We start from the raw sequence: 27,470 nt of genomic DNA, 5'->3' as shown, positions 1-27,470 counted from the left end.
TACGGTGTTACAGTTTTCATTTATTGACACGTGTGGGGAGGGGAAGCATGACGGAAACAACCCCCCACCAGTCCCCACAAGAACCACAAGAACAATCTCCAGCTCTGAGCAACACGGCAAAGCAAATGTTCAGTCTGACAGGAATACAAGGGCAGGTGGTAGAGGGTGTGGAATAGAGGAGGAGGGCAACTGACCTTGCTGACCCCCCTGCTTTCCCCACCAATATCTTTTGGGGAACATTAGGGGATAGCCCATCCCCCCGCCGAGTGGGGCACCCCTGAGCTGCACCCAAAGAAGCAACTTTATTTCGGACTGGGTGCGGCAACTGTCCTATGGAGCCCAGTTCTTCCCTGGGGAAAGGGGCAAGTAGCGACGGATCTGTGAACATAAAGCAGAGCACCTGATGAATCCAGGAGGCCTTGGCTGCTCCTGGCTGGTCCCAGCTGACTCTCTCTTTCCCTAGAATCTACCAGCACTTTGTCTAACTGGCCCAACTGAAAAACAAAACACTAATCAGCAAGAGGTAAAGACAGATGTAGCATTCTCAGAGCAGGCTCTTGCCCCACAGGGCAGCACCAGCTATGCAACTCATGCCAACAAGTCAAATGCTGGATTGGCCAGTGGCTTCCTACTGCAAGGCAATGTGTCAACCCCACATCCTTGCCCCATGCCTTGTACGTGAAGCAGACCTGTCTGCCTCTTACGGTTTTGTTACTTGTGGCAGCACTGCCCATGTGCTGAGGCTTAGATGTGTCCTTCCTTCATCTTAAAAAAAGGAAACACAACCTCAACGTTGGGTTTTTTTAATGGCTGCAAAACTGCTTCAGAATGTGGAGGTGTAAGTTGGAGATATTCTGGGTACTTGCAAATTGGTGCTCATCACAGCTGACTTTTCCCTGGTTCAAACTGAACCATGCTAAGAAAAACCCTACAGAATCCCCACCCCCACCCCAAAATGTGCACCCCGTGACAGAAAAGTATAAGTTAGTTTGGAGACAGTGAGGCTGCTACAAAACACCAGCATCCGTCTTTTAAATGTTACATCTGTCTTCACCGCCTGGAGCCCAACTCCCGAGGTCCCCCCAATGTCTATCAAATGGCACCTCCCGGTCTCAGGATTCCTGGCGGCTGCTTTTTTACGATTTCCCGTTCCACTATTCCCACACAGCTACTGTGGGGTCCTTCTGCTCCACCGGATCTTCTCTGCTCGGCAGCTACCATGTTGTTACTCTCACAGGGAGGAGAAAGAGTCTCAAATCCATCTTGGAATCCCCCCAACGGGTTATAGGGAAGGGTGTCTTTTTCAGCCCCTCCACCAACACAGCATCCTCTCCCCCGCCCAGAGCCATCCAGGGCTCTCGCTGGGCTCTACAGCCAACATGGAAGGAAGTGTGGTGAGTAACACAGCAGGGTTGTGAGGGCTTCACCAGCCTTAAGGGGGAGGCGGGCTTTAGTCCCAGGCAGCAGGGCAACTTCAAACCCTGCTAAAAGCAGGCTGGACAGTGGCTGACTTGACGTGACTCCTGGGCCCCTCAGGGCAGAGATGTCCCCAGAAGGGGGAGCAGGAAATGAAAGGGCACGCCCACCTCTTGGGCGAGGGTACTGGCGCAGCGTCATGGCTGTGAAGCCGCATGCAGGAGGGTAGCTCATGCAAAGGGCAGCGGCCCAGGCTCTCCAGGCACCTGCGGGTGGCAAGAAATGGGTTAAAGACAGGCCATTTCTGTGATAATAAGTCCCTGCCCTTCCAGGACTCCCAGGACAAAGCAGCCCCATCTTCTGGAGCCCTGGTCCTGGATAAGACCTTCTTGCGCCCACTGAGACTGCCCCTCCTTCCCATTGCTATTTGCCCTGCAGCCTATTTCTGTATGCTGCCCATGCCTTAGTGCCAGCTACTAGGTTTCCTTGTGCACTGTGCTTGCAGTAATGAAACATGGCAGCCAGGACTAGGCTGGGTTGCTAGCAGTCCGTAGAAGCAGTCACTCTCAGAGAGCAGCCTGTAGAGTGAACCAAATTGCGCTCTCTGTGCACAATTCAGCTGAGTTAGCCGTGCCCTAGTGCAGTGTTTCCCAACCCTGGGTCTCCAGCTGCTTTTGGACTACAGTTCCCATCATTCCTGACCACTGGTCTTGCTAGCTAGGGATGATGGGAGTTGTAGTGCAAAAACAGCTGGAGACCCAAGGTTGGGAAACACTGCACTAGTGGATCCCTCCTGCACATCACTGCCACGGCCATCCCCCCACCTCATTCCTCCCTCCCGGGCTCTAATCATGCCACAAAACCAATGAGCAGAAAAACCTACCTAAGGGGGCAATGTACCCCTTACAGTGGTTCTCAGCCTTGGGTCCCCAGATGTTTCTGGCCTACAACTCCCATGATCCCTAGCTCACAGGACCAGTGGTCAGGGATGATGGGAGATGTAGGCCGAAAACATCTGGGGACCCAGGGTTGAGAAAGGCTGCTTTTTCACAGAATTGTAGAGTTGGAAGGGACCACAAGGGTCATCTAGTCCAACCCCCTGCAATATGGGAATTGCAGCTAAAGAAGCCCTGACAGTTGGCCATCACCTTAAAAAAATCCAAGGAAGAATAGTCCACCCCCTTCTGCAGGATGCCCTTCAACTCATCTCCCCCTGACGCTTCGTTGCAAAACGCAGGCCAAGCGGGCAGAGAGCGGCAAGAGTGGTCTTCTGAGTATGGCTCTCAGGCTTAGTCCCTCTCCACAACTGCATAGCTTCTAATTACATTCCTGCCCCAGTGCTTTTAAAATAAGACTGACAAGCAGAAATAAAAGGAAAGGCCTTGCTTGCTTAGCTTCCTTGCTAAGAGAAGCCATCTTTGCTTAATTTCTGCATATCCAGCGACTGGTAAGGAGTACGGGGCAGTGAGCAGAAAGAAGTGAGAGATCTGCCCCCCCCCAGCCCCCAGCAGCCCCCAGCTGGCAAAATGCTCTTCTATCACACGCACCTCTCTGGTCACCATTTCCCATGATGCGCTCCAGAAGTGGCCTCTCCAATTTCCTCGCCCTCCGCACCAGGTCCATGCTTGGTGATGTGGCGCAAGAAGGATGTGGCATTGAATGCTCGCTGTAAGAATGGAAGTGTGAAAAAGGTTGCCAGCTTAAGAGAAAACTGCCCGGCCTGAAGCAGCAGCTTGGTCTGCAGAAATTAGCAGGGGAAACTCTTCTGCAGTGGTGGGAAACTTGGTGGTGGCGCCCGCCCTGTGGAACGTTCTCCCGTCAGATGGCAAGGAGATAAATAACTATACAACTTTTAGAAGACATCTGAAGGCAGCCCTTCAGAAGTTTTTAATGTTTGAAGTTTTATTCTGTTATAACAATATTATTATTATTATTATTATTATTATTATTATTATTGCAGGTCATGCTTTTAATGGGGCCCACAAGTACATTCTGGCCATGTCACAAAAACCCCATCCTACACCTGTTATCAGGTGTGGAGCAGAGGTTTGCAGGGACCCTAGAACCACTTCCTTTAAATTAAGCAATGCAGAAAGAGTGCAAACCCTTCTCCACCTTGGGTTTAAGTTAAACATTCCTCTTTACCTTCCATTGACTGCGAGCAAAGTTTTTCTGGATCTGCTCACACACAGAGCCATGAATGTCTTTCTCCAAAGCCGTGTCCCCAGAGATCCTGAAATACATAACAGGCAGGGTAATTATCTTTTGTTAGATAATTTTGCCTTGGTGTCATCACTGGTCTGGGACTGGTCTAGTTCAACTGATGCACATCTCACTTTCTGGCCACTTCATATTCGCATGTGTGAAAATCTTGGTGCCCTGGTGTCTATGGTTTAACGTGGTACTGTACACGTATAAACTGTGAAAGACGTGGAGCAGAGGAGAAAAGCAGGATTTATCATGAGGCTTTGGTGTGCAATCTTGCTACCTATTTCATTCCAGACAGAACAATTTTCAGAGACCACTTAAGGTACTGAATTAAAGTACTCAGTACTAGGCCTGCAGGCGGGACTAAGCTCCAACAGAATACAGAAGGTTGTGGAATCAAAGCAATACACTACAGAACAGGGGTGCCATCTGGGGCCGGGGCCGAGGCCCCCCAAAAATGTCAAGGCCCCAGTCCCATGGCTGCAACAGGCCCCAGTGAGCCTCCTCCGCCACATGACGTCACATATGCGTCTGGCCCCCCAAAAGTTGGGCGGAACCCAGCATGTGTGCTACAAAAGTGCAATCTATTGTTTTCCTTCCTGTTACAATCACATTGATCTAGTGGAGCCTCACCACTGTTTTGAAGAAAAGCAAAGCTTGGTAAGGAATATTCTGAGTGGACGAGGAAGTGCTTAACCTTCTTCCCGCTGCTCTTCACTTTAAATTCCTTTACCAGCTGGCCCCTCCCCAGCCCAAAGTGCATTTTTAGTCCATTGGCAGAAAAGCCACGAGAACGGAGAATTTAGGGAGAAGAAAGAGCAAGCATGGAAGGGTTAGAGTGCCCCCTTCCCCACTGCTGCTCTCCACACCATCTTTCCCTTTCCCAAAGGTAGGGGTGTGTGTGTGTGTGTGTGTGTGTGTGTGTGTGTGTTACACATACATACACACTAAAGGGCCATTGCTGATAATATGGGAACACCAAAAATGGGGGCAGCTTGGCTCATGAAACAAAACACCGTATTGTTCTACTGCAGTATTATGTATGTATCTTTGTCATACAGTAGTACCTCGGGTTAAGTACTTAATTTGTTCCGGAGATCCATTCTTAACCTGAAACTGTTCTTAATCTGAAGCACCACTTTAGCTAATGGGGTCTCCTGCTGCTGCCGTGCCGCCGGAGCACGATTTCTGTTCTCATCCTGAAGCAAAGTTCTTAACCTGAAGCACTATTTCTGGGTCAGCGGAGTCTGTAACCTGAAGCGTATGTAACCCGAGGTACCACCGTATCTCCCAAACTCTTCTTCACCACACCACAGAAATGCCAGCAGTGGGCAAAATTATTTCCTTCCCCTTCCCACCAAGACCTTTGCAGACCGCCCCCCCCCCTCAGGTGGGACTTACCAGGGGTGCTGCAGGGCCTGCTCACAGGTGAATCGCTTCTCAGTGTCCCGTTCTAGAAGGTGTCGGATAAAATCTTTGGCTGTGTGGAAACAAAGGGGCAAGCCTCACAATTTAATCAGAAGGTTGTTGCCTGAAGTGTCGCCCTGGCAACCCAAGGGGCGCATCCCCTTGGCATGGCTGCACTCACTTTCTTGGTTGCTGAACCACCATTTTGTCGGTTTGAGGCAAGGAAAAAAGGGCTACCCTTATGCTATTCATATAATCAGTTATCAGTAATCAATATATTCACATATGCTCACACATAATCAGGGCTTACAGTATTTTTATAATCCATTTTGAATCAAAGGGAAGCTTTTGCCTTAGCTAACTGCAAACTGCTTGGAACAGCAACTTTAGAACCAACCTTTCCCCTAGAAACATCCTTGTACCCTGAACAAAGGGGAAGACATGAATCAGAGACACTGGTACAAAATCCCCCTCAAATGCAGGCTAAAATAGTCCACAGAACAGGAAGGGCCAAACCACAAAAACTCCAAAACTCCCTGTTCTGGACTTCCGGGTTAGCGCCATCGGCAATGGCGGTGTTCCTCTGACTGAGAGGAACCCGCTCTGTGGAATTCGGGTCGTGCCGCCGCGGCGAAGGCGGAAACCCCTCGAAAATCCCAGGTGGAAGAAGCCTGGAAATGTGGGATTCGGCTGACACCAGAAGCGCCCCCCCTACCCGCAGGGAAACCCCTTTTTTGGGGTTCCGAAGTGACGTGGGGTGAGCGGCGCGGTGTTTTGAATCGACCACTATTTTCTACGGAGTGAAGCCACGTAGCCGTTGCCGGAGAGCGCTGACTTTTTCTTGTGGACAATTGGATTTTAAAACAACAACCCGTGAGTAGAACAGAAATTGGGCTTTTAAAGTATTTTTAAATTGGCACCGATCGGGGAAGGTCCAAACAGGAAGTCCACCTCCCCTTTCTGTAAATAAACTGAAGCAAAGAATTGGTTAACTAAGGTCGTGGAGAGTCTTACCTAAAGGATTAAAGGATTAAAACTCCACCGATTGAAACTACTATCAATACTCTTTTGGAAGCAGGGAAGCCTGCAGGAGAAGGTCAAAATTTGGGAATTGAAGCACCACTTCCCTAAACCCGGGAGCGGTCTGCGAGAGCCCGTGGATGGTGAATAGATAAATTTGACAGCCAGCTGTCAAGATACAAAAGAAGGACTTTGTTGCTACTGTCAGTTTCTGTGTTTTAAAAGAAGGAAGGCATTTGGAATTGTTACAATTTTACATTTGGGACTTTTGGGAATGTGCTAGAAGGAGTGTAAATGGAAACTGTGTCCCTCTAGAGGGAGTTTTGGGATAGTGTTGCAAGGATGCAGCTGGGAAATTGGTTCTAAAGATAAAGCCTTTGAGAAACTAGCTTTGACCTTGGACATTTCAAGGATGGTGGCTGAGAAGGAAGTCGCGCCTGAATTGAATAGGACATTTTATCTGCTGGGAAAGCTGCAAGAATAGATAAACGTTGAAATGTTACCAATGTTGAAATTTTGGGAACAAAAGTGGGCTTCAGCAAAGAAGTAGACAAGAATCCGGCACAGGAATCTCTTTTAACTGAACAAATTGAAGAACCAGAGAAGGAGAAAGTTGCTGTTGTTAAAGTGATGCAAGGGGGAGTCGCAACCCTACAGAGGCAAATGGTGGATTATAACTGGAGGCCTTATACGTCTGCAACTAGGAGAAGCCAGTTTTTGGAGATGAGAGCCTGGCTTGGTTTGGAAAATGAAAGTTGGAGAGATCACCCTATGTGGGGATCAAATAACTTTTCGGATTTGAATCTGAGCCAGGTGGAGATTGGAGCCTCTGGGACCCTTGGATTTGGAAGGAGTGTGAAACAAGATTTGGAATATTCTATGGGCCCTACCTTTAACTATGGAAGTCTGGCAGACTCGCTAAGAAGGAATATGACTACCGTTGGGTTGGAGCTCCCCCGAGACCTGTTCTTTGACACCAAAGACTATCAAAAAGATTGGCAGAGGGGACATGAAAGAGAGTTAAGAGCCTCGGACATAAGATCTCCAGGTTGATGGACTTTTGGAGAACAGTTGGCAGGGGCCGAGACCGGGGAGGGGAGATGGTGAAAGAAAAAATGGGAATTTAAAGTGTATATATTGTGATATTTAAAAAAAAAAATTCTTTTTCTTTTTAATGAGAGATGGGAAAATCGTGGAATGGAATTTTTTGTGACCCTAGGGGAAACGTCTTAAGAGAATAAGTTTAGATATATAAGTTCTAAGGAGAAATAAGATTAAATAAAGTAAAAGTGGATGGCTAATTGGCGAATGAGAGAATGGAAAATTACAGTATATTAAGATAAGTTATAAGGATAAAAACAAAGATGAAGGATTTGCTGAAATATCTATTTGAATTAGAATACAAAGAGGGGAGGTGTGAGGAGGTCAAGGAGATAAGTTAAGAAAGGGAGTTACAGTGGTGCCTTACAAGACGAAAAGAATCCGTTCTGCGAGTCTCTTCGTCTAGCGGTTTTTTCGTCTTGCGAAGCAACCCTATTAGCGGCTTAGCGGATTAGCACTATTAGCGGCTTAGCGGCTATCAGCGGCTTAGTGGCTATTAGCGGCTTAGCGGCTTAGAAAAAGGGAGGGAAAGCGGGGGGGAAATCGCAAGATGTTTTCGTCTTGCGAAGCAAGCCCATAGGGAAATTCGTCTTGCGAAGTGCCTCAAAAACGGAAAACCCTTTCGTCTAGCGGGTTTTTCGTCTTGCGAGGCATTCGTCTTGCGGGGCACCACTGTATATTAAGGTTTAACTTGTTTTTTTGTCTTTTTGATTGTATCTTTTTTTTTCTTTTTTGCTGTTTTTGCTTTTTGTATTTTTTATTTTTATTTTTCTTGTGGATATGTTTTGTTTTTGTATATTGTGTTCCTTTTTGTAATCTTTTAAAACTTGAATAAATATTATTTGGGGGAAAAAACCTCCCTGTTCTGTCAGAACTGGGGAAAAGGTCAGATTGTGCATCATTGTGCATCATTTGTGCAGACAACGGAAAGCAGAAGTTGGGAGTAGAACTCTGCGCTTGACCAGGAGCTGGGAGCATGGCAAGAAGCACGCTAATTGGCTAATTTTCACTGGCGTTCGTGACTGTCTCATGATTGTCTCATGATCTGTGATTTGCTGTGATTTGCTCAGGTATAAAGACCTCAGGATTTGTGTTTCTCGGGGTCCCAGTCCTTTTGGAAAAGATTCCAACTGGGTCCTTATTGCTCAGCAATAAAACCTCACCTTCTCTTTCTCCAAAAAGCTGTGTCTGCCTGATCCTTGTTCACTCTAAGTGGGTACCTACTTTACTTTCACGTGCTACAGGTTAATGTGGTAGGCTGAGGAAAAGTGCAGGGAGCAATAGTGATGCTGTTCCCTTTTATTGTTGGCAATAGACAACAATTGCCAGTTATCTGAAACAGTGGCGTAGCGTGGGGGGTGCAGGGGGGGCCGGCCCCACCGGGCACAACATCTGGGGGGGGCGCGCTCGCCGCCTCCAGAGTCGCCGAAGAGCCTCGGGCGCAGGCTGTAGCAGAGCCCCATGTCTCGCGGAACCAACGAGCTGTGCACGCGTCCGGGCTGAAGGTGTCCGGCAGGCAGCGGCTCTCAGCGCTCCCCGCGGTCCCTGCGTGTCAGGGCCGCGGAGGGCGCGCCAGGCAGCCCCTCCTCACAGCCCCGCCGCCGCCGCCGCTGCTGCAGCTGCTGCAGCTGCTGGGCCATGTTGCATTTTCCTCGCCTCTCTGCCCTCCTCCTCCTCCGGGCAAGCGTCGTCATTTGGGCGGCAGCGCCAGCGGCAACTCGCCTCAGATCACCTGACACGGACCCGCCGCCGCCGCCGTGGCTACCTTACCGTAAATACCCCAGCCCAGGCAGCAGCAAGAAGAAGCTGGCAGCGGCGGCAGGTTAGGGGTTAGGGGCGCAAATTACTTGCCTTGCCCTGGGTTATGGGGCTCAAATTACTTGTCTTGCCCCGGGTTAGGGGGCGCAAATTACTTGCCTTGCCCCGGGTTAGGGGGCGCAAATTACTTGCCTTGCCCCGGGTGCTGACAACCCACGCTATGCCGCTGATCTGAAAAGCTTACTGTTAAGATGGATCCCTAGTTCTCAGTGACATAGTAGCTCTGCATCTACATTTTTACCACCTCAGACAGTTATTGTAATACTCTTCCATACAAACCTGTCACTCCACACAGAAATCCACCACTTAAGGAAGAAAGATTCCACCCACGTCTTTTTCTCCAACAAGTTATATTACTGTAATTGGGTGGGGTTTTTTCAGTGTTTCATTTGTTTACAATATTTCTGTTTTTATTTGTTCTAACCATATAATAAACTTCAATTTAGGCTTCTGGCCAACATTACCTCTGCTTTTGAAAACTTAATCAATTTCTTAAGCATTTTGATTATGAATTGTTTTTGTTTACTATTTGGGGCATACAGTGAGGCAAATGTATACTGTTTCCTATCCAGTGTCTCTCTAATCAACAAAATTCTTCCATTTGGGGTCTCCTAATAAGTTTCTAACAAAATAAACTCATTGAAGTAAAAATTATCACACTCCCTAAACTGGATGCAGAGGAAGGCTGGCCAAAGTAAGATGGTTTTCACGGTCTATGATCTTGCCTGAAGTGGAAAGCCTTCCTCTAAAAGAGTTATCCACTGAGACATTTCCTTTATGTAGATCACCATTCTATGGACCATTCTACCTCCAGCTGCCCTTTTTATTGTGCATTCATGATCACCTGTGCTCATAAGGCTACGGGCAGGTAGGGTCATAGTTCATCCCGCTTTCAAAACCACGTGCGGCTGCAAATGTTTGGGGTGCTCAGACTACTTCACTCACAGTCAGTACATTCCCTGTGACTTTTTGCTGAGAGCAATTATTTCAAGCTCAGCTTAAAGTATTTTTATACTGCCCCACTCCCTTCTCACGCTTTTATTTTTCCTTCATAACCATTTCTTTCCTGCCTTCGTTTTTCCATGTTTCTCAACAGTTCCGTGTGGCATCTTGCAGCTGTCCACTGGTGCTGCCTAGTTGTCACACCACGGCCAGATCTGCCAGCCGCCACTGCCTTGCAATGAACCCAAAATCCACGGCGAGGCTTTGCTTTTTTGCTTGGCATGGAAACCCCTTCACCAATGCAATGCTATCTTTCTCCTCCTCATTTTCTTACTGCCCTCTCTGAAGCCTCCTGGGGGTTCCAAATTTAATAGCACCAAGATTTATGCTGCTGCTTTTTGACTAGCTGCTGTGTTGTCATAATATATAAATAGTCTGGACTGAAACACCCACAGGACTCTTGCAGCTTTGAAGTAACAGCTCAGATACATCTCTGTGGTGTCTCCAATGAGAGATCCTACAAGATGGCCCTCTGTCTGTCTTGTATCTAATTTCCCACAAAGACTGAAGTTAAAACATGAAGGACTGATTTATTTTGGTAAACCTCACAACAATATAAGATTGTTGTGTTATTAACATCTGGTTATTCAAACATCTGGTTTCGGGCAATACCTCCCTGGACTGATCAGGTTGGCTCTGTTGTATTTCTATGTAAGTTATGCTAATTATTTCTCAGTTTTCATAAATGAGTGTTTGTCCTCTTTTTGGAGGATATGTTTTCTCTCTCTTTTTGCTTACGTATTAGTAATGACTCTATAGGTGGCCCTCCCTATGCCCTCCCAGGCCCTCCTCCCGCTTCCACTCACCTGACTCAGAGATATCATCCCAGTATGGAGAATCAAACTCATACTCAGCTTTCAGGATCTGGTTGAAAAGCTCAGAGTCGTTCTCATCATAGAAAGGGGGATAACCGCAGAGCCTGCAGGGAGCAGCAAAGGGCACTGAATCAAAGGCCTGCACAGAGGCCGCTACCCGTGGTAAGATGCAAGAGGTTGTCCAGGGGGGAAGGCAGAGAAAGATACGCACAAGATGTAGGAGATGACGCCAAGCGCCCAGGAGTCCACGGCTTTTCCGTACGGTTTCTGCTCCAGGATCTCAGGGGCTGTAGAGGACACAATGGGCAAGAGTGAGGGGAGGGCATGGTGCTTTGGTGTGTGCCCTATCTTTAATTCCACCTCCTTTAGCAGGGGGGCACAACCTGCAGCCCTCCAGATGTTTCTGGACTACAACTGCCATCAGCCCCAGCCAGCATAGCCAGTGATCAGGGATGATGGGAGGTGTAGTCCAACAACATCTGGAGGGCTGCAGGTTGTGCATCTCTGCCTGACAGTGTAGCAGCACACACAGGGCCCACCCTCCCACAAAATGTTTCTTGAAAGGTGCTGTTGCTCTTGCTACAGGGAACCAGGCAGAGGGCCTTCTCAGTAGTGGCGCCCGCCCTGTGGAACGCCCTCCCATCAGATGTCAAAACGATAAACAACTACCTGACATTCAGAAGACATCTTAAGGCAGCCCTGTTCAGGGAAGTTTTTAATGTGTGAGCCTCTGATGTATTCTTAATCTTTGTTGGAAACCGCCTAGAGTGGCTGGGGAAACCCAGCTAGATGGGCAGGGTACAAATAAATTATTATTATTATTATTATTATTATTATTATTATTATTATTATTACAGTATTATTATTACAGTATTATTATTATTATTATTGCAGCCCCCGCTTCCTCTAACTTAGTAGAGCCCTCCCATTTATGACTACGCTCCCTCTTTTGTACAAATAACGTTACCCCTGAGTGCACACGGAATTAGTTTCTCTGAGCAAACACAACCTGACCGCCACACAGTTAGAATTAAGGGGCAGAACTTCCTTCCGTGACAGACAGCAGGGCTCTCCCTGCCACCCCGCCCAGATCTGAGCCCAGGCATCTCTCCAGAAATTCAGAGCAGCCTTTCACCCTGTAGGCAATATCCAAGAACATTGCCTGCCTGCTGCCAAGTGTCATACTGGGCCTCTGTTGTCGACTGCACCTGTTCACAATTCACCCCTGTGTGCTCATGTAGCACTGTGACCCTGCATAATTAAGGGCGAGCGGCCTTAGCTAGGTCACCCCCAACCCACCCACTTCTGAATCACTCCAGTTGGGAGAATCTGAGGGATTACAAAACAGGGTTGCGTGTATGCTGGCATTCTGTAGGGGCACAGAAACACCTCCAAATTTGCCACCTGGAAACCTCAGCTTTTGTCTGGTAATTAATTAAAAGGCAGCAGCATGAATACTTATGAAAAACATGCATGGAAGTGTAAACCTAATGACTGGCAAAGATACAAAAGTCATGGGTGTAAGATTGCCAGGGGCAGTGGCGTAGCACTGTTTGCCAGCGCCTAGGACCAGGGCATGGAGGGTGAAGGCACCTTGGCCCCCACTGCCTCTGGGCAGGCACTCATGTGCCAGGCAGGGACGGGGCATGGGGGGCATGACAGGGATCTCTGCGAAAGGGAGCCTTGTTCATGTCCCCACCCGATTGTGTGGCTGGAGCAACAGCACCCCTGGCACCCCACACACTACGCCACTAGCCAGGGGTCATGGGTACAGCCTCCGTGCCCTGTAATTGTTGCTTGCAATATCCTCAGTGAATAGTAGCAGCAGAAAAAAAGGTTACATAATTTTATATAGATTGTAGAATTCAGGTTATCATGGCATTTATTTATTTTTTTTAGCATAGAGAATTCTTCACCTCAAGATTATGTCTATACACATGGGCAGTATTTTTGGAAGCTCTGCCAATGGAACAGTGTTTTGCTTATGTATACTTTGTTACCTCAATCCCTCCACAAACCCCACAACATCCATACTTCAGGCATCCATCTATATATTATCTGCCCTAGAAAGAGCAGCCAACCAGACCATTTTTGCAGCTTGCCATAATTACATGAAGAAAGGCTAAAAGCAGATGAATTTCCCCTTTTAGTTGCAGAGGCACCCTCCATCTCACTGCTCCCACTCAGCTTACAATGCCCACCTCCCCCATGCCACACTCACCCACGTAGCCAGGGGTACCACAAGCTGTGGACATGATCCCATCAGCCTCAATCTTGGACAGCCCAAAGTCTGTAATCATAATCTTGGCATCTTCAAACGGAGTAGCATAGAGAAGGTTTTCAGGCTGTTTGGGGTGCAGCACAAAATTTGGTTACCTGCATATTAGTTCCATTTCTCCTTTCCCGTAAGCAACCCAACTGATGGACTAGCAGACACACCTTCCTTTCAAAGGAGCCCAAGGCGACAAACAAAATAGTAAAACATGGCTGACTGTCCACCCCACTGGTCTACTTTGGCCTGAGCCCTTTCCCCCCAAACCATGGCCAGTGGCTGGCTGCACACCAGGCATAACATCTGATGCCAGGTGAGGGGCAACTGGAGACATGGCTCCCAGTGCACAACTGGGAGCTTTAAAGTGCACTTCCAATTGTACATTGAGTAGAGAGGCTTCTTGTGACCACCAGTCAGCTGGTAAGAGCAAACCAGCTGGGATCCGTTTCACTACAAAGTTCCCTAGCCAGCCCCAACCCAGAAAAGAAAGCCATAGCTTGAAGTCATCAGCTGACAGGCACTTCCTTCAAGCTCACTGGGCTGCACTGCATTATTGAATCCCCCATGAACTCTGTAGCCAGCCAGTCCCTGAAGGGGCTCTTTGCCTGCTCCTCCTGAAGGAGCGTCTCCTCCCCCATCGTTCAGCCCGGATGCTGAGGTCCAGCGCCAAGGGCCTTCTGGCAGTTCCCTCACTGCGAGAAGCTAAGCTACAGGGAACCAGGCAGAGGGCCTTCTCGGTAGTGGCGCCTGCCCTGTGGAACGCCCTCCCACCAGATGTCAAAGAGATAAACAACTCCCTGACATTTAGAAGACATCTGAAGGCAGCCCTGTTCAGGGAAGTTTTTAATGTGTGACATTTTAATGTATTTTTAATCTTTGTTGGAAGCCGCCCAAAGTGGCTGGGGAAACCCAGCCAGATGGGCGGGGTACAAATAATAAATTATTATTATTATTATTATTATTATTATTATTATTATTATTATTATTTGCAAGCTTCTTTCTCCTTCTCCAGAAGGCAGGACACAAACCAATGGATTCAAGTTACAGGAAAGGAGATTCCAGGAAGAACTTTGTGATGGCAAAAGTTCTTTGACAGTGGAACAGAAGGTGGTGGGCTCTCCTTCCTTGGAGGTTTTCAAGCAGAGCTTGGATGGCCATCTGTCATGGATGCTTCAGCTGAGATTCCTGCCTTGCAGGGGGTTGGACTAGATGACCCTTGGGATCCCTTCCAACTCTACAATTCTATCTACAAATATTAGATTCCTCAAGCAAAAACATGAGGCAGTTGTACCAAGAGTTCAGCCAGTGGGCTTCATGGGTGAGGAGGGATTTGAACCTCCCCCATCAAAGTCTGGTTTTTGCCGCTAAACCCAACTAGCATGTGAACCAAGGACTGTCCCCACGCAACTTCTTTCTCCATCAACTTGAGAAATAACAGAGGCCCCTCGCACCACCTGCTACTCTAACCCACCAAATGCACAACTTGCGCAGGCCTATCAAGCCGAGTGCAGTCCATCCAAGTTCTCCAATGAACCTCCCATTTTTGCAGTTCACCCGCAGGTGCAGAAGATGGTGGGGAGGAATGTGAGCTGGCCGGCAGGCCTATGTGGCTCATGTGCTGCATTCGGCTTGGTGGCTCACAAGTTCTGAAGGCCCCCCAGGAGTGAAAATGAATTCCTATGGAAGTGTGAGCAGCGACTGTAGCCTTTCCTCCCTCCCTGCTTTATTCATTTATTAGTAGCACTTGAATTCCACCCAACAGCCAAGCTCTCTGGGCTGGTTGCAAACAATAACACTTTAAAACACAGCAAAAGAACAGAAAACAAATCAGCAGCAGAGAATAAAACAACACAGAAAATACACAACGTCACTAGCTATACACAACAGGTTTAAAACTAAGTGGATTAAAAAAATTCAGTTTCAAAGCCTGAGAAGATTAAAATGTCTTCGTCTGTCACCCAAGAGACCACATGCTCACCAACCCCACACCTGACATCATGCATAGCACCCCCACTCCTGCCCCAGACCATCCCAGGGCCCTCTGTGCTCTCACCTTGAGATCCCGATGAACAATGCCCAGATCGTGCAGGTAGTTCACTGCCTCCAGCACCTGCCGGATGAGCTGGCTGGCATCCTTTTCGGTGTAGTAGCCCCGCTCAATGATGCGGTCAAAGAGCTCTCCTCCTGTCACGCTGCAAACCAGAGACAGGTGGCTTACCTCCAGGCCCCATCCACATTTCAAGCAGGAGGCCCCTGTTCCCCTCACAAAGCTGCAATTCCCTGAGTTTCTTGGGAAGAGGGATTGATTGTTAAGCCATATTGGGAATTATAGCTCTGTGTGGGAGATGGGGGCCCTCCTAACAACACTTGGCACCCTTAACAAACTACCATTCCCATGATTCTTTGGGGGAAGCCATGACTGCTCAAAGTAGCGATATGGTTTTAAATGTGCAGTGCAGATGGTGCCCAAATATTAAACTGCAGGTCCAGTTAACTCCCATAAATGAAATGCACGGATTGGGAGGGAGATAAGTGATCTTGACTTTTATATAAAGCAACAGAATGTCTTGGGCCAGCCCAGATCCAGGTGTTCTATCCTCTAACTCCCCCTACAAAAACTGCCTTCTGCAATAGGTTCTTTTGCAGATTTTGCCTGGCCTTCCCCAAGAACAAGAGTCAAGGCTGGTATATTCTGAGACGCTTAAGCCAGGGGTGCCCAAAATTTTTTCAAAGAGGGCCAGATTTGATGAAGTGAACATGCATGAGGGCCAACCAATGTTGTTGAGCTTTTTTAAGGATTTTACCCCAAAGTTTTTTAGCTATTTTTTGCATTACTGCCATGGGGGCCAGATTAAATTGACCAGCGGGCCGGATTAGGCCCCCCAAAATGGACTTTGGACATGCCTGGCTTAAGCGATCCTAATGGGCCGAGATCCTCCAACACAGCACTTCCTCTCTCCCGTCGTTAGGTCTCTCTTCAAAGGCCGGCTTCTGCATTAAGCCCTGGCCGTAGCCCCTTAGCTCTCATCTGCAGCAGTACTGAATACCTGTAGCTGCATGTGCTCCATCAGCCCTTGAACTACCTAACCCAGTGTCATCACACCTGCCACTCCCAGCCAATTCAGAAAGGACTAGCCATCTCCAAGACACCCTGGGGACACCCCTGACCCAGACCCAAATGAATAGCACAAGGGACTTCTACTCACAGCTGCATGGTCAGGTACAGGTGAGTGGGGCTCTCATGAATGTCCTCCAGAGCCACAATGTTCTCATGCTGAATCCTGCAGTGCCAGTGAGATTAAACAGAAACAAAGAGATGGAGGAGTAGGCATGAGTCAGAAAACCCTGGCTGTGAGACAGGCTTGTGTCTAGAACATAATACAGTCAAGGGTCTACATGCAAGGCTTGAGAGTGCCATGGTGAGTACAGCTGGACTTGGACTGGGGAGACCCACATTCAAATTAGGGTGGCTCAGATGCCAAAGAGGAAAGGGCTCCCCCTGAATCTTTAACATGGGTGTAGAAGAGGGAATTTCAACAGATTTAGCTTGCATGACAAGCTAGACCCTAATTCAAATCCCCACTCGGCCACAAAGTGAGCGAGGTGACCTTGGCCAGTCACTGCCTCTCAGCCTAACCCACCTGGGATGGAGAGGGAAAAGAACCTGAGCTCCTTGGAGGAAAGTTAAGAAATAAATGCAATTTATAAACAATATTGCAAGATGTTGAACCAAGAGACCCAGTGTATAGGAAATGCTTGGGGGTGGTGGTTAAAAGTCTAACTGAAAGCCACATTCTCTGACCCAAAAGTGGGAGATCCTAGATCCCCAATCCCAAATCTGTAGGGACTAGATTTTAGTCACTCAGGGAAAGGTTCTCTGTACATGCTTTGAGGCACATAATAAAACTAACACTATCACTATTGGTTGAACAGAGTTGAACCCCAGTAATGAAAGCAGATTCTGAGGATGCATTTTATATTCCAGAAGGAACATGAATATTTCTAGGTATCTATCTCTACACACACACACACACAGTTACTTACTTTTTGAGAACAGCAATTTCATTCTCCACTGCTGCTTCCTTGCCCCGCAGAGCTTTCTTGGGAATACATTTGAGAGCTACAAGGCGTTGGGATCCATGCTCCTGTGCCAAGACCACCTCTGAAAAGGCCCCTCTGTCAGAAAAGGGCAGCAGGAGGATCAGAGAGAGGTAGAATAAACCCACCTGTCTGCAAGCGCGCGCGCGCACACACACACACACACACACACGTGCACCTCCCTCAATGCCACAGAACTGTTTTCCCATGTGGCATGCTTTACCCTAAAAAGGTGTTCCTCATAAAAACATAAAATCCAGAGTCTAAATTTACCTAACTGCACCACTGGCTATAATATTTTCAGTAAAGATGCAGGCAGCCATTATGGTCTGGCCAGGGATAGTGGGATAATCAAAACAGCTGCAGTAGCCCTTGACAACTCAATCCTATATGCATGTTTACCCAGAAGTAAGTTTCACTGAGTTGGCTCAGCGAGACTTAGTCCCAGGAAAGTGGTTACAGGATTCCAGCCTAAAAGATGCAAAAGAGCGAATCAGCTTTTAAATGTCACAGATTGTCTCTCTCACTTTCTCACAGGAAGCCCTTAGCATTCGTTTGTTCCCAGTCCAAAAAAAACCCTCAGCTTGCATCGTACTGGTGCTGGAAACAACAACAAAAACAGTTAAGAATTTCACTACTAAGTTAAATCAGATGTGGGTTCCTTTTAGTAGGGCAAATGACCCAAGTGTTACCAAAATGCACAAGGGGAATAACTTTTTGAGAGTTACTGCAAGTGCTCACAGCGGGATCCTGCTTCTTCATCACATGGGGAACAGATTTGCACAGCTCTGTTTACTGCTTGACATTTCATGATCTGATGGTCCTTAGATAAATGTGTGAGCTGCCTCCAGCAAAAGGGTTTCTAAACCAACATGCCATTTCACTCGCAATCACTGGATGCTACAGAGAAAACAGCTGACGAGTATGCATGTGTGGACCCAGGCCTGCGGCTTCCCCTGCTCAGGCAGAATAAGTGTTTTTTTGTGGAGTGGTGGTGATTACATGCCCCTTCTGAAATGGTACCTATTTCTACCCCATTCTACTCCACTGCACTGAAAACCCAAAAAGCGGGGGGGGGGGGGAGAGAGAGATAGATTTGTACACTCAGTTAGGGAAGAGTTAACTCTGTGGCTGTTCTCACTCCCCCACTTCCGATTCCCTGGACTCTTGGTCTATTATTGTCCCATACACGTCAGACATGTGTGAGAGCCCCCCCCCCCCGTTCAGCCAATAGGATGGCAGCATGCAAATGAAGTGCATCAAGCTGCGCCATTCCTGGGGTGTCTCTGCAGAAAGAGACACCCTGCAGTGGGGAACAGGTGCCCAACTGCTGGAGCAGCAGAGGAGATGGGGCAGGACCAGGGGGCTAAGAGAAGGGCAGGTTGAGAGTGGCAGATTGAGGGAGGCATCATGTTGGGCTTGGAACTAGGAAGGTAAGGTGTGAGCTGCTAGCATAGCACACAGCCACCCCTATCACCTTCCCTGCCCAGTGGTGCCATCAGAACAGGATTTTGGGGCAGCCCTACATGGCTCTGCTCAGCAGAATGACAGGAGGGTGCCCAAACACAGCAGAGCTGCCTTTAAAAATTCTGAAATACGTGGTCTGCCTTGCCCATCCCAATAGCTCCACCCTTAAGACCATGAGGTCTGAAATCTAAAATTACCTAAGGGCACCACTACCCATGGGAAAGGCTAATTTTGCTTATGTTGACAACGTTTAAAATGAGTACTGATTTGTCAACTGAAGTTAAGGAGAAGGGCTTTGAGGAATGGCAGAGCAAAACCAAAGTTTATCCCCATGAGAGAAGCCCTGTAGGTTCAGATCAGTTGGCCAGGGATTGGGTTGGGAGCAGAGGAAGAAAATGATGTTAAGGTGGGTGGGAGGAAGAGAGGACGTTACTTTGCCATCTGGGGCTGATGGAATTTGTGGTCCAAAAGTTCTGGAGGGCACCAGGTTAAGGAAGTCTGCTGTGGCAGCAGAGAAGGGGCAGCTCAGAACATGGGAAGCAAAAGGAGGCTTTAAAATCAAGGAATGATGAGTAACAGGAAGCCTCAGTTCCCAATTGGGTGTCGTTGGCAGGACCCACATGGCACAGAGTGCCCCACACAGGTCTTCCATTAGCCGTTGTTGATTCACTCACGTGCCCAGCTTCTCTTTGATGTCGTAGACGCTGGTGATGTCCTCGACCTTTTTCTTCCAGCCTTTCCCGAGCGGCATTGCGGACGGCTGCAGACGGGCAGCGCAGGAATAGCTAGGCCCAGAGATGTCGGAAGGAACACACACACAAAACAGATCACTGAAATGGGGTCAGCTCATTCCCACGGCTTCTTCGGCCGGAAACTTCAGAGATCATTCCTCTGTCATGAGATATAAAACATTTGTCGAATGTAGGGCCCAGTGCAGAGCCAGGTCAAGACACTTTGATGCCTGTGGCAGAAAATCCAAACAGCTCCCCTGCTCTGCATACAGATGTATTAATTTGGCTATGATCCACTCAGAAGTTCTCTGTTCAAGCTTTTCTGAAATGAACGAGATGGGAGGTCGCCCAGGCGACATTGGGCACTTGGGATCCATGGAAGAGAACCAGCTGCCTCCCACTCTGCCATCCTGAATGGTCCCCAAAATCTGCTGCTGGCCCTACCATTAGACAAAGCAAAGCAGCCATCTCAAGCAGCTGGTTTGGGGTATCATGAAAGGGCAGCAAATTGTTATTTTGTTCTAATTAATTTAATTGATTCGCGTATTTCTACTGTCGAGGGAAGAAACAGGCACTTGTGAGATTTTCTCCCTCAGGTGCAAAAATAGTTTGCCTTGGGTCCAGGGGTGTAGGAAGAGGGGCGGTGGGGGCAGTATGCCCCAGGTGTCATCCCAGGGTGTGTGTGACAAAATCCCTCCTGGGTGGATCACTCCGCCCCCAGGTGCATGGCATATGCACCATTCCAGGTGCCCGAGTGGCTAGCTCCGCCGCTGCTTGGGTCCTATATGCATCTTGGCTTATGGGTGTGTGTGCGCCATTTGCTGCTTTGCCTCATTCAGCAAAACGTTTTGGTCCAACCTGATTAGCAGCAGTTTCTGGGTCCCAACATGCCTAGCCCTGACCTGGTGCCAGGCATGGAATCCACCGGGGGAATCATAGAACTGTAGGGTTGGAAGGGATCCCGAGGGTCATCTAGTCTAACCCCCTTGAGGGGCCCTCTAGGTTGATACATAGGGAAGAATTTCTGGAAATGTCAGAAGAGGAGTCTCTCTCTCTCTCTCTCTCTCTCTCACACACACACACACACACACACACACCCCACTCCTCAAGAGTGCAAGCAGTTTTGGGTCCAAGCGGAAGAGCAACAGCACAGTATGCATCTATGGGGTAAGTAAGGGGTCTGCGTAAGTAATCCCTGATATTCCTTCACTCCTAGCAGTTGGGGTTAGGGCTGGTTTAGGAGGCCAGAGTATATAAATAGGGTTCTCATGTGTCTTACTTTACAGAAGACCATCCCCTATTTGAAAAGCTTTCAGAGAACATGCCTCTGTATTTGAAGGTGTCCTCCACTTGAACAGCTTTCTGGTCCGAGCGGTTTAAAGATAAAGAGCCCTTAGAAGAGAGAGTAGGGAGAGGGCCTTGAAGTTGTCCATCTGCAGCACCTGGAAAGCAGATGGAGCAGGCCCACAAGTCTTCCCCACTATGGTGAGATTTATTATATTTTCATTTCTATTGTCATCATTATTTCCAAATTTGCATGTACATATATAAACTAGCGGTCTAAACCACAGAGCCTAGAGCTTGCTGATCAAAAGGTCAGTGGTTCAAATCCCTGCAATGGGGTGAGCTCCCGTTGCTCGGTCCCAGCTCCTGCCAACCTAGCAGTTCGAAAGCACAAAGTGCAAGTAGATAAATAGGTACTGCTCTGGCGGGAAGGTAAATGGTGTTTCTGTGCGTTCACCAGAAGTGACTTAGTCATGCTAGCCACATGACCCGGAAACTGTATGCCGGCTCCCTCGGCCAGTAAAGTGAGATGAGACCACAACCCCAGAGTTGTTCGCAACTGGAACTAATGGTCAGGGGTCCCTTTACCTTTTATATAAATTAGGATGTGCACATTTTTATGCAAAGTTCTTTCTTTCTTTCTTTCTTTCTTTCTTTCTTTCGTAATGAGTAGCTGTCCAACACAAAAAGAATGCTGATTGTGTTTGGGATTCATCTCCTGACTATTTAGGAGGCCATTCAACCGCTGTTATGGTCACATAAGCAAAAGTGGGGGGGGGGGACAGAGAATAGCCATTTCATCCTGAAGAGTCTGTAGTCTCTTCTCCCCCATCACTGTGTAGCAACAGGCAGCATAAAGACAGGGTTGACTACTTCTTTATTTGCCCTTGCACCTGTGCTATTAGTTCCTGCAGACATCAACAAGTAATATGCTGTGAAAAGCATTGCTTGCTCATTTCTGCAGATCTCATGACTGCTAAATTGCAGAGGAGCAAGGCCAGGCTGCTGGGCATTGTTTCTTCCAGGGGCCAGCTGGAAACTCTAGGCTAAAGACCTGAACAAAGAAAAACCAAGTATTTTGTAAATATAGGTCCATTGCTTCCCCCCTCCTCTGATAAATATGTAGGGTTATGCAGAAGTTGAAAATGAGAAATTAATCCCATACATTATAGCAGCAACTAGTTGCAGTATGTGGCAGCAACAGCAAAAGATAATTGACAATAAAATAATAGCTATGCAAAAAGATGAAGACAGATTATGTACAGGAAATGGCAGACAAAAAATATGTACAGTAAGTATTTGGAAAGATGGTTTCCTTTTATTAATTTCCAGAATGAGAGAAGTTGAGTTTGAAATGAATGGGAGCTGTGCCACAGCCAGCTAAAAGGTTCACCAACTAAAAATAAATAAATCCAGATGTGTGGTTGGCCTGTTGTTTCAAGAGGTAATTTTTGCTTAAGTGATAAGAGACAGAGAAAATGTTACTACGTGAACAAAGTTCCATCTCCACACTTGTAGACCACTGCTCACTTTTAGGACTCTGCATGTTATACACGTGTGTGTGTGTGTGTGTGTATGTGTGTGTGTGTGTGATGCTCTGCTGGAGCGCACACACCCCCTTAACTGTGAAACAGTTGCTGCTAGAAGGTGTCAACTTTGTTACAGAATCTGGCCACTTTTATGGGGACAGATTGGCAAAATATACTTCCAGCACCCAGACCCCTGCCTAAGGAACAGAAGAGCTATCAAGAAGATAGAATTTGGTCAAGGTGGTTAACAGTAATGTATAAAATATACTTCCAGGATATCTCTTTTCCCCTTGCCTTTACTACTTTTTTATTTTTAAAAAGTGCATCTCTGATAGGCCTCAGGTTGCCTTCTAATTGGTGTAGTCTGCCCCAATGCCTGGGAATAGAAGGGATATGGGACATAGAGGTGGTTAAAAACATTGAAAAATCCCAAGAAGAATATGTGGGTTGCCCCTTTCCTCTGCCAAAGACAATCACTACACATTTTGAATTATGCAGAAAAGCAGGCACATGGTCAGGGCCAACCCAACACACCTGGGCTGTTCGAAGAAGGCAACTGAAAAGACAGCCCCCCCTCCCCTTCATTTGCAATCCAGCGGGAAGTTTGCCTGTGCAAGTTGCACTGAGATGAAGAGGCCCATGGATCCGAGCTGCCTGTCTCTCACTCCGCCAACCTCAATTCCTCCAAACATCCAACTGCCTATGGTGGCTGTTTGGCAGTAGGACAGGCTTGGGGTGGGAGTGTAACTGTGCCTACACTTCCTTCCTGACTAAACCAACAAACATCCAAACTGGAGTTGCAGATGGCAGAGAGTAGCATCAACTTCCCCAGCAGTCCATATGAACCTGCTCAAGCCTTAAGATAAGCCTCAGAGGCCCCACTTCCCAGCCTACAGACAGGGCCTTTTCCGTGGTGGCCCCATATCTCTGAAACTATCTCTCAGAGGAAGCATTTGTTAACTTTTATTTTTATTTTTTAGTTAAACGTTTTATTTAGGCATACTTACAAACAAACAAACAAACAAAACAAACAATAAGATACACACACGTAACCACAAAATAAACCAAAGAAGTAAGAAGAAAAAGTAAGACAAAAGGAACATAAAATACTACACCCGTGTGACTTTTAAATATCCTTTAAAAATGATCTGTTTCCATCTTGAGTTTTACAAAAGGTGTTTTGCTGGCCTTTTAGTTTTATAACTGGATTATTGTTGTTGTTGTTGTTGTTGTTGTTGTTGTTAAACTAATATTATTTTAGTTATGCTTATAAGCCACTTTGAGAGAGTGTTGCCCTGAGTGGTGGCAGAAAAATTTACTGAAGAAATAAAAAACGTAGGAGTGTGGAGGCTGACATTACAATTGGGGCTTAAAAAAAGCCAACCCCAGACCTGGCATTGTCTTGACCAAAAAACAGAACCAATTAGATGGGCTAAGGCAACAAAGGGTAAGCTTGATTCTCAGGGCCAGCACAGATGTTTTCTTTATTAATAGGCAGAGATTGTTCGGGGTTTTAAACAGCAGTTCTGCAAGTGGGGATAAAAATCAGACTGGGGCTGTCACACCACAAGGGTGCCCGGATGTGTTTTATTGCGGGGGGGGGGGCAAATTGTAGCTGCAGATACGGCAATTTCAATAAGGAAATCTAAGTTTAAGGCATTTTCAATAAGGAAATCTGATGGGATTTGGGCAGTGCCTGTACCGATCACAAATCTGCTGCTATTTCATCTACTTTAGTTCTCCATGGTTGGAGTCACTAAGAGGCAAGGAACATTCAACATCCCCAAGTATACCACTGATAGAAGTGAGGGGAAGTGTCACACTTGGGGGGGGGGCAAAGCTAGCCTTCCACCCGTAACCATGGGTATCCTGGTTCTCTCACAGAACCTAATGCTGACCAGGGAGGGGGTGGAGGTGGCCTGCAAGGTGGCCTGTGGCACAAAGACCTCAGGCCACTGCTCCCCCGGCCAGAGGTCTTTGTGGCACAGAAGTCCCTCGCCCCTCCACAACCCCTCACCTATCACCAGCCAGAATGGACAGAGTGTTCTTAACTATTATTTTAAAAATCTGCTGCTGCTGCCACCAAATCCGCATGGGTGCCTTTCACTAAAACCATATATATATATACATATATATCACAGGTGGCGCTGTGGGTTAAAGCCTCAGCGCCTAGGGCTTGCCGATCGAAAGGTCGGCGGTTCGAATCCCTGCGGCGGGGTGCGCTCCCGCTGCTCGGTCCCAGCGCCTGCCAACCTAGCAGTTCGAAAGCACCTCCGGGTGCAAGTAGATAAATAGGGACCGCTTACCAGCGGGAAGGTAAACGGCGTTTCCGTGTGCGGCTCTGGCTCGCCAGAGCAGCGATGTCACGCTGGCCACGTGACCCGGAAGTGTCTCCGGACAGCGCTGGCCCCTGGCCTCTTAAGTGAGATGGGCGCACAACCCCAGAGTCTGTCAAGACTGGCCCGTACGGGCAGGGGTACCTTTACCTTTACCTTATACACACACACACACACACACACACACACTATATTGTGGGGGGCAGAATTAGGAAGGATGTGGATTTTGTGCCTCAGGTGCCATGTGCATACACACCAATTATGCTGAAGTGCGTGTACAGAAGAGAATGTTTAAATCAGGCGATTGCGTTGCCAACCAGGGTGTTTAAGGAGGCGGGTGTGTCTGCCCATATGTGTGTGTTAGCAAACTGTTCTTATTTAACTGTCACATTTGTATCTTCCTTCAAGGATCTTAGGGCAGCATAGCTGGGATCGTTACCCCCTTTTATCTGCACAACAAGCCTGTGAGGATTAACTTTCAGTAAATGCTGAAAATAAATTGTCCAAGGCATTGAGATTAACAGCAGGTCTTTCCACTCCATCTGATATTCTGTCCATAATTATACCACATTCTCCCCTTGTTTACCTGAGTATCGTGGTCGTTATAAAACACTCAGTTACATCTTGGTTATATAGCTGTCTGGGACTGAATGTGCATTGGATCTACATGTGAGGACCAATGTGTCTGATTGTGATGGGGGATGACTGTGTGTTCAACTGCTCTTGTTTTTTTAATGAATGATGGAGGTATATGCTGGGGGAGTGTAATGTTTGGCATGCAATGAATGTTGCCAACATACTGGGAAATTTGAGTGGAAAGCATAATGTTTGCATAAATCGTGCATCATATTACGATCACAGTGAGCTAGTAACGCGTGTGTGAAGTCCCAAATGATGTGTGTGGAACTGTTTAGGAGGTACTCTCATTTCCCTACTCATATTGAAATACTGCCCCTCAATGAGGACAAACTTAGATTCACAAAATGTTTAGGGGTATGCGTACCCCTGCGGCCCCCCAGGAAAAAGCACTGGGGGGCTGTATGTGAAGACTGCAACACAAGGGAGATGTAGATGCATTATCAAACACTGCATGAATATGATTGCATGTATGTATGCCAGTACACGAGATTTTGAAAATCTGCATGTACGTACATTGGAGGTACACTTGAATCTGTGGTGTAAATAACATGTGTTTGCATACAGCTGAAATGTGGATGTGCATGTGTACTGTCTCATTTTGTGGCAGTCAGACCTGAGGCTGCATAGATGGATATGAAGTGATATAAATAGGCATGAATGGATAAGGATGGAGGCATGGGAGGGGAGTGTGTGCAAAGGGTGGATCTGGATGTGGTGCATAGATGTGAATGGAGGGATGAGAGTTGGTACACAATATTGATGAAGACTGAAAATGATGAAGCATTAGCTGAAGAGGAAAGGCGTTTTTATGGAGGCAGCGCTTGAGCATGCCATGGGAAGGGGAGCATATGGGGGCTGAAAGAATCCAGAAAATGGCTGGACAAACTGATGGATGGATAAAAAAGGTTCAGACGAGGGGTGGGGAGACAGAAAAGAACCTGTTGGTGGACTAATACAAGCTTGGACGACTAGCCAGCTTGGTGCAGCAAGCGGAGAAACAGCATAGCAGGAGCTCTACTACAGAAGCACAACAGGCAAGTCTCGCATGTGTTCAGCAACAACAAAAACAGCTCAGTGAAACCTTACATATTCACAGACACACAAACAATTCAGCAAATGGTGGATCCTCCTGTTTGGGGACACAGCAAAGAAGAACGATTTGGGGAGCTTCACCCGACCAAAACAGACCCGACAAATTCGATATCCCTCGACTGCCTGCAGCAAATTTAAGATGCCCGTCGTCATTTGCCCGTCGAGAGCCCGACTTCTAGGTTAGATCCGATGCCTACATAGGTGCATAAAACTTTCTTGGCTGGCGCTCTCCTTGTGGCCACCTGGGCAGATCCCTGTCCCTTGCGCCCCCGCCCCGCCGCCCCCTCCCCTCCCCACCCGCGGGACCCCGGACTGGGCTCCCGCCTCGCCGCCAGAGAGAGAGCGCCCTGCCGGCGCCGGACCCGCAGGGCTGGGCGCGCAACCCCCCGCCTGTCCCCGCGAGCCCTGCGCGGCTTCCCGCCGCCCTGCCCTACCTCTCCGCCTTTCACTCCCGCGCCCGATCCTCCGCTGCCAGAACCACCAGCAGCGCGCGCGCTTCTCCCGCCGCACTCCGCCGCCCTTTGCATTCCTTCGGCGTCCGCGTCCTGCGCGCTTCCCAGACTGGCGCTGCGTGCGCCTCGCGGGGGCGGCGGGAGTGGGATGCGCGCGCGCGCACACGAGCAGCCCACTCCCGCGCGCCGCGCAAACCCACCCCCTCCCCTCCCCGCCCCGCTCCGCCCTGCCCTGCCCTGCCCTCCGCCAAGCCTGCGCCCCCCCCCTCCCCGGGATGGCTGCCCTCCAGCCTACCTGCTGGCAGCCGGGCGGGAGCGCCGTGCGGAGTCAGCCCATGCCCGAGCCCGGCAGCCCCTTCCCGGCCCACGGAGCCAGCCCGCCCCGCCGAGCGGCCCGCCTCCCGCCTCCCCGCCTGGCGCGCCGCCTCCTCGCCTGCTCCCTTCAAGCAGCGCTCGGGCCCGGCCTTGTAAGGAAATAACTGGCCGGCTGGAAATCGCCGGAGGGGGACACGAGTGGTCACTCCGGAGCTGCTACTGTCTGAGAAGGAGGGACCATCAGAGGACATACGATCGGTCCAGGGTGTCGGGCACGATCTCCGAAGCAGAGCCTCCACGTGCGGCGGCAGTGTATCTCTTGGCAGAGGCAGCTGAAGTCCTCTGTTGGAAGATCGCGTCTGACCTGAAGGGACTAAGTCCCCCTGTGCTGCAGCGCTACACTCCCACCCCCCACCAACTGCAATTCAGAGATATCATAGAACAATTCTCATTGATTGTTGTCAAAAG

The 27,470-nt window shown here is 48.4% G+C and overlaps 1 protein-coding gene and 1 long non-coding RNA gene across 3 annotated transcripts; one reads left to right on the top strand and one right to left on the bottom strand.

Annotated features, from left to right (window-relative positions):
• On the bottom strand, nucleotides 1-27,100 carry PNCK (pregnancy up-regulated nonubiquitous CaM kinase). Of its 2 annotated transcripts, none has more exons than XM_079958806.1 (12): nucleotides 26,983-27,100; nucleotides 19,299-19,515; nucleotides 17,104-17,235; nucleotides 16,266-16,340; nucleotides 15,113-15,251; nucleotides 13,009-13,132; nucleotides 10,999-11,074; nucleotides 10,779-10,891; nucleotides 5,026-5,104; nucleotides 3,562-3,649; nucleotides 2,964-3,082; nucleotides 1-1,682 (listed from the first exon to the last, which is right to left on the bottom strand). In XM_079958806.1, the coding sequence occupies exons 2-11, from the start codon at nucleotides 19,373-19,375 to the stop codon at nucleotides 2,972-2,974; spliced, it is 1,014 nt and encodes a 337-aa protein (XP_079814932.1). In that variant the 5' UTR covers nucleotides 19,376-19,515; nucleotides 26,983-27,100; the 3' UTR covers nucleotides 1-1,682; nucleotides 2,964-2,971. The 2 variants fall into 2 exon arrangements, with proteins under 2 accessions (XP_079814932.1, XP_079814931.1); XM_079958805.1 differs by lacking the exon at nucleotides 26,983-27,100 and adding an exon at nucleotides 26,670-26,826.
• LOC307206045 lies at nucleotides 5,111-10,753 on the top strand. The gene is made up of 3 exons (XR_013834231.1): nucleotides 5,111-5,242; nucleotides 8,397-8,493; nucleotides 9,150-10,753. It is a non-coding gene; the product is annotated as an uncharacterized lncRNA (long non-coding RNA).
• Nucleotides 27,101-27,470: the final 370 nt, after the last annotated feature.

The sequence above is a fragment of the Podarcis cretensis genome (genome assembly GCF_951804945.1).
Source record: "Podarcis cretensis genome assembly, chromosome: 17".
In the NCBI taxonomy this organism is placed as follows: domain Eukaryota; kingdom Metazoa; phylum Chordata; class Lepidosauria; order Squamata; family Lacertidae; genus Podarcis; species Podarcis cretensis.
Note: the sequence above shows the minus strand (reverse complement) of the source record. Positions and strands in the feature narration are given on the sequence as shown.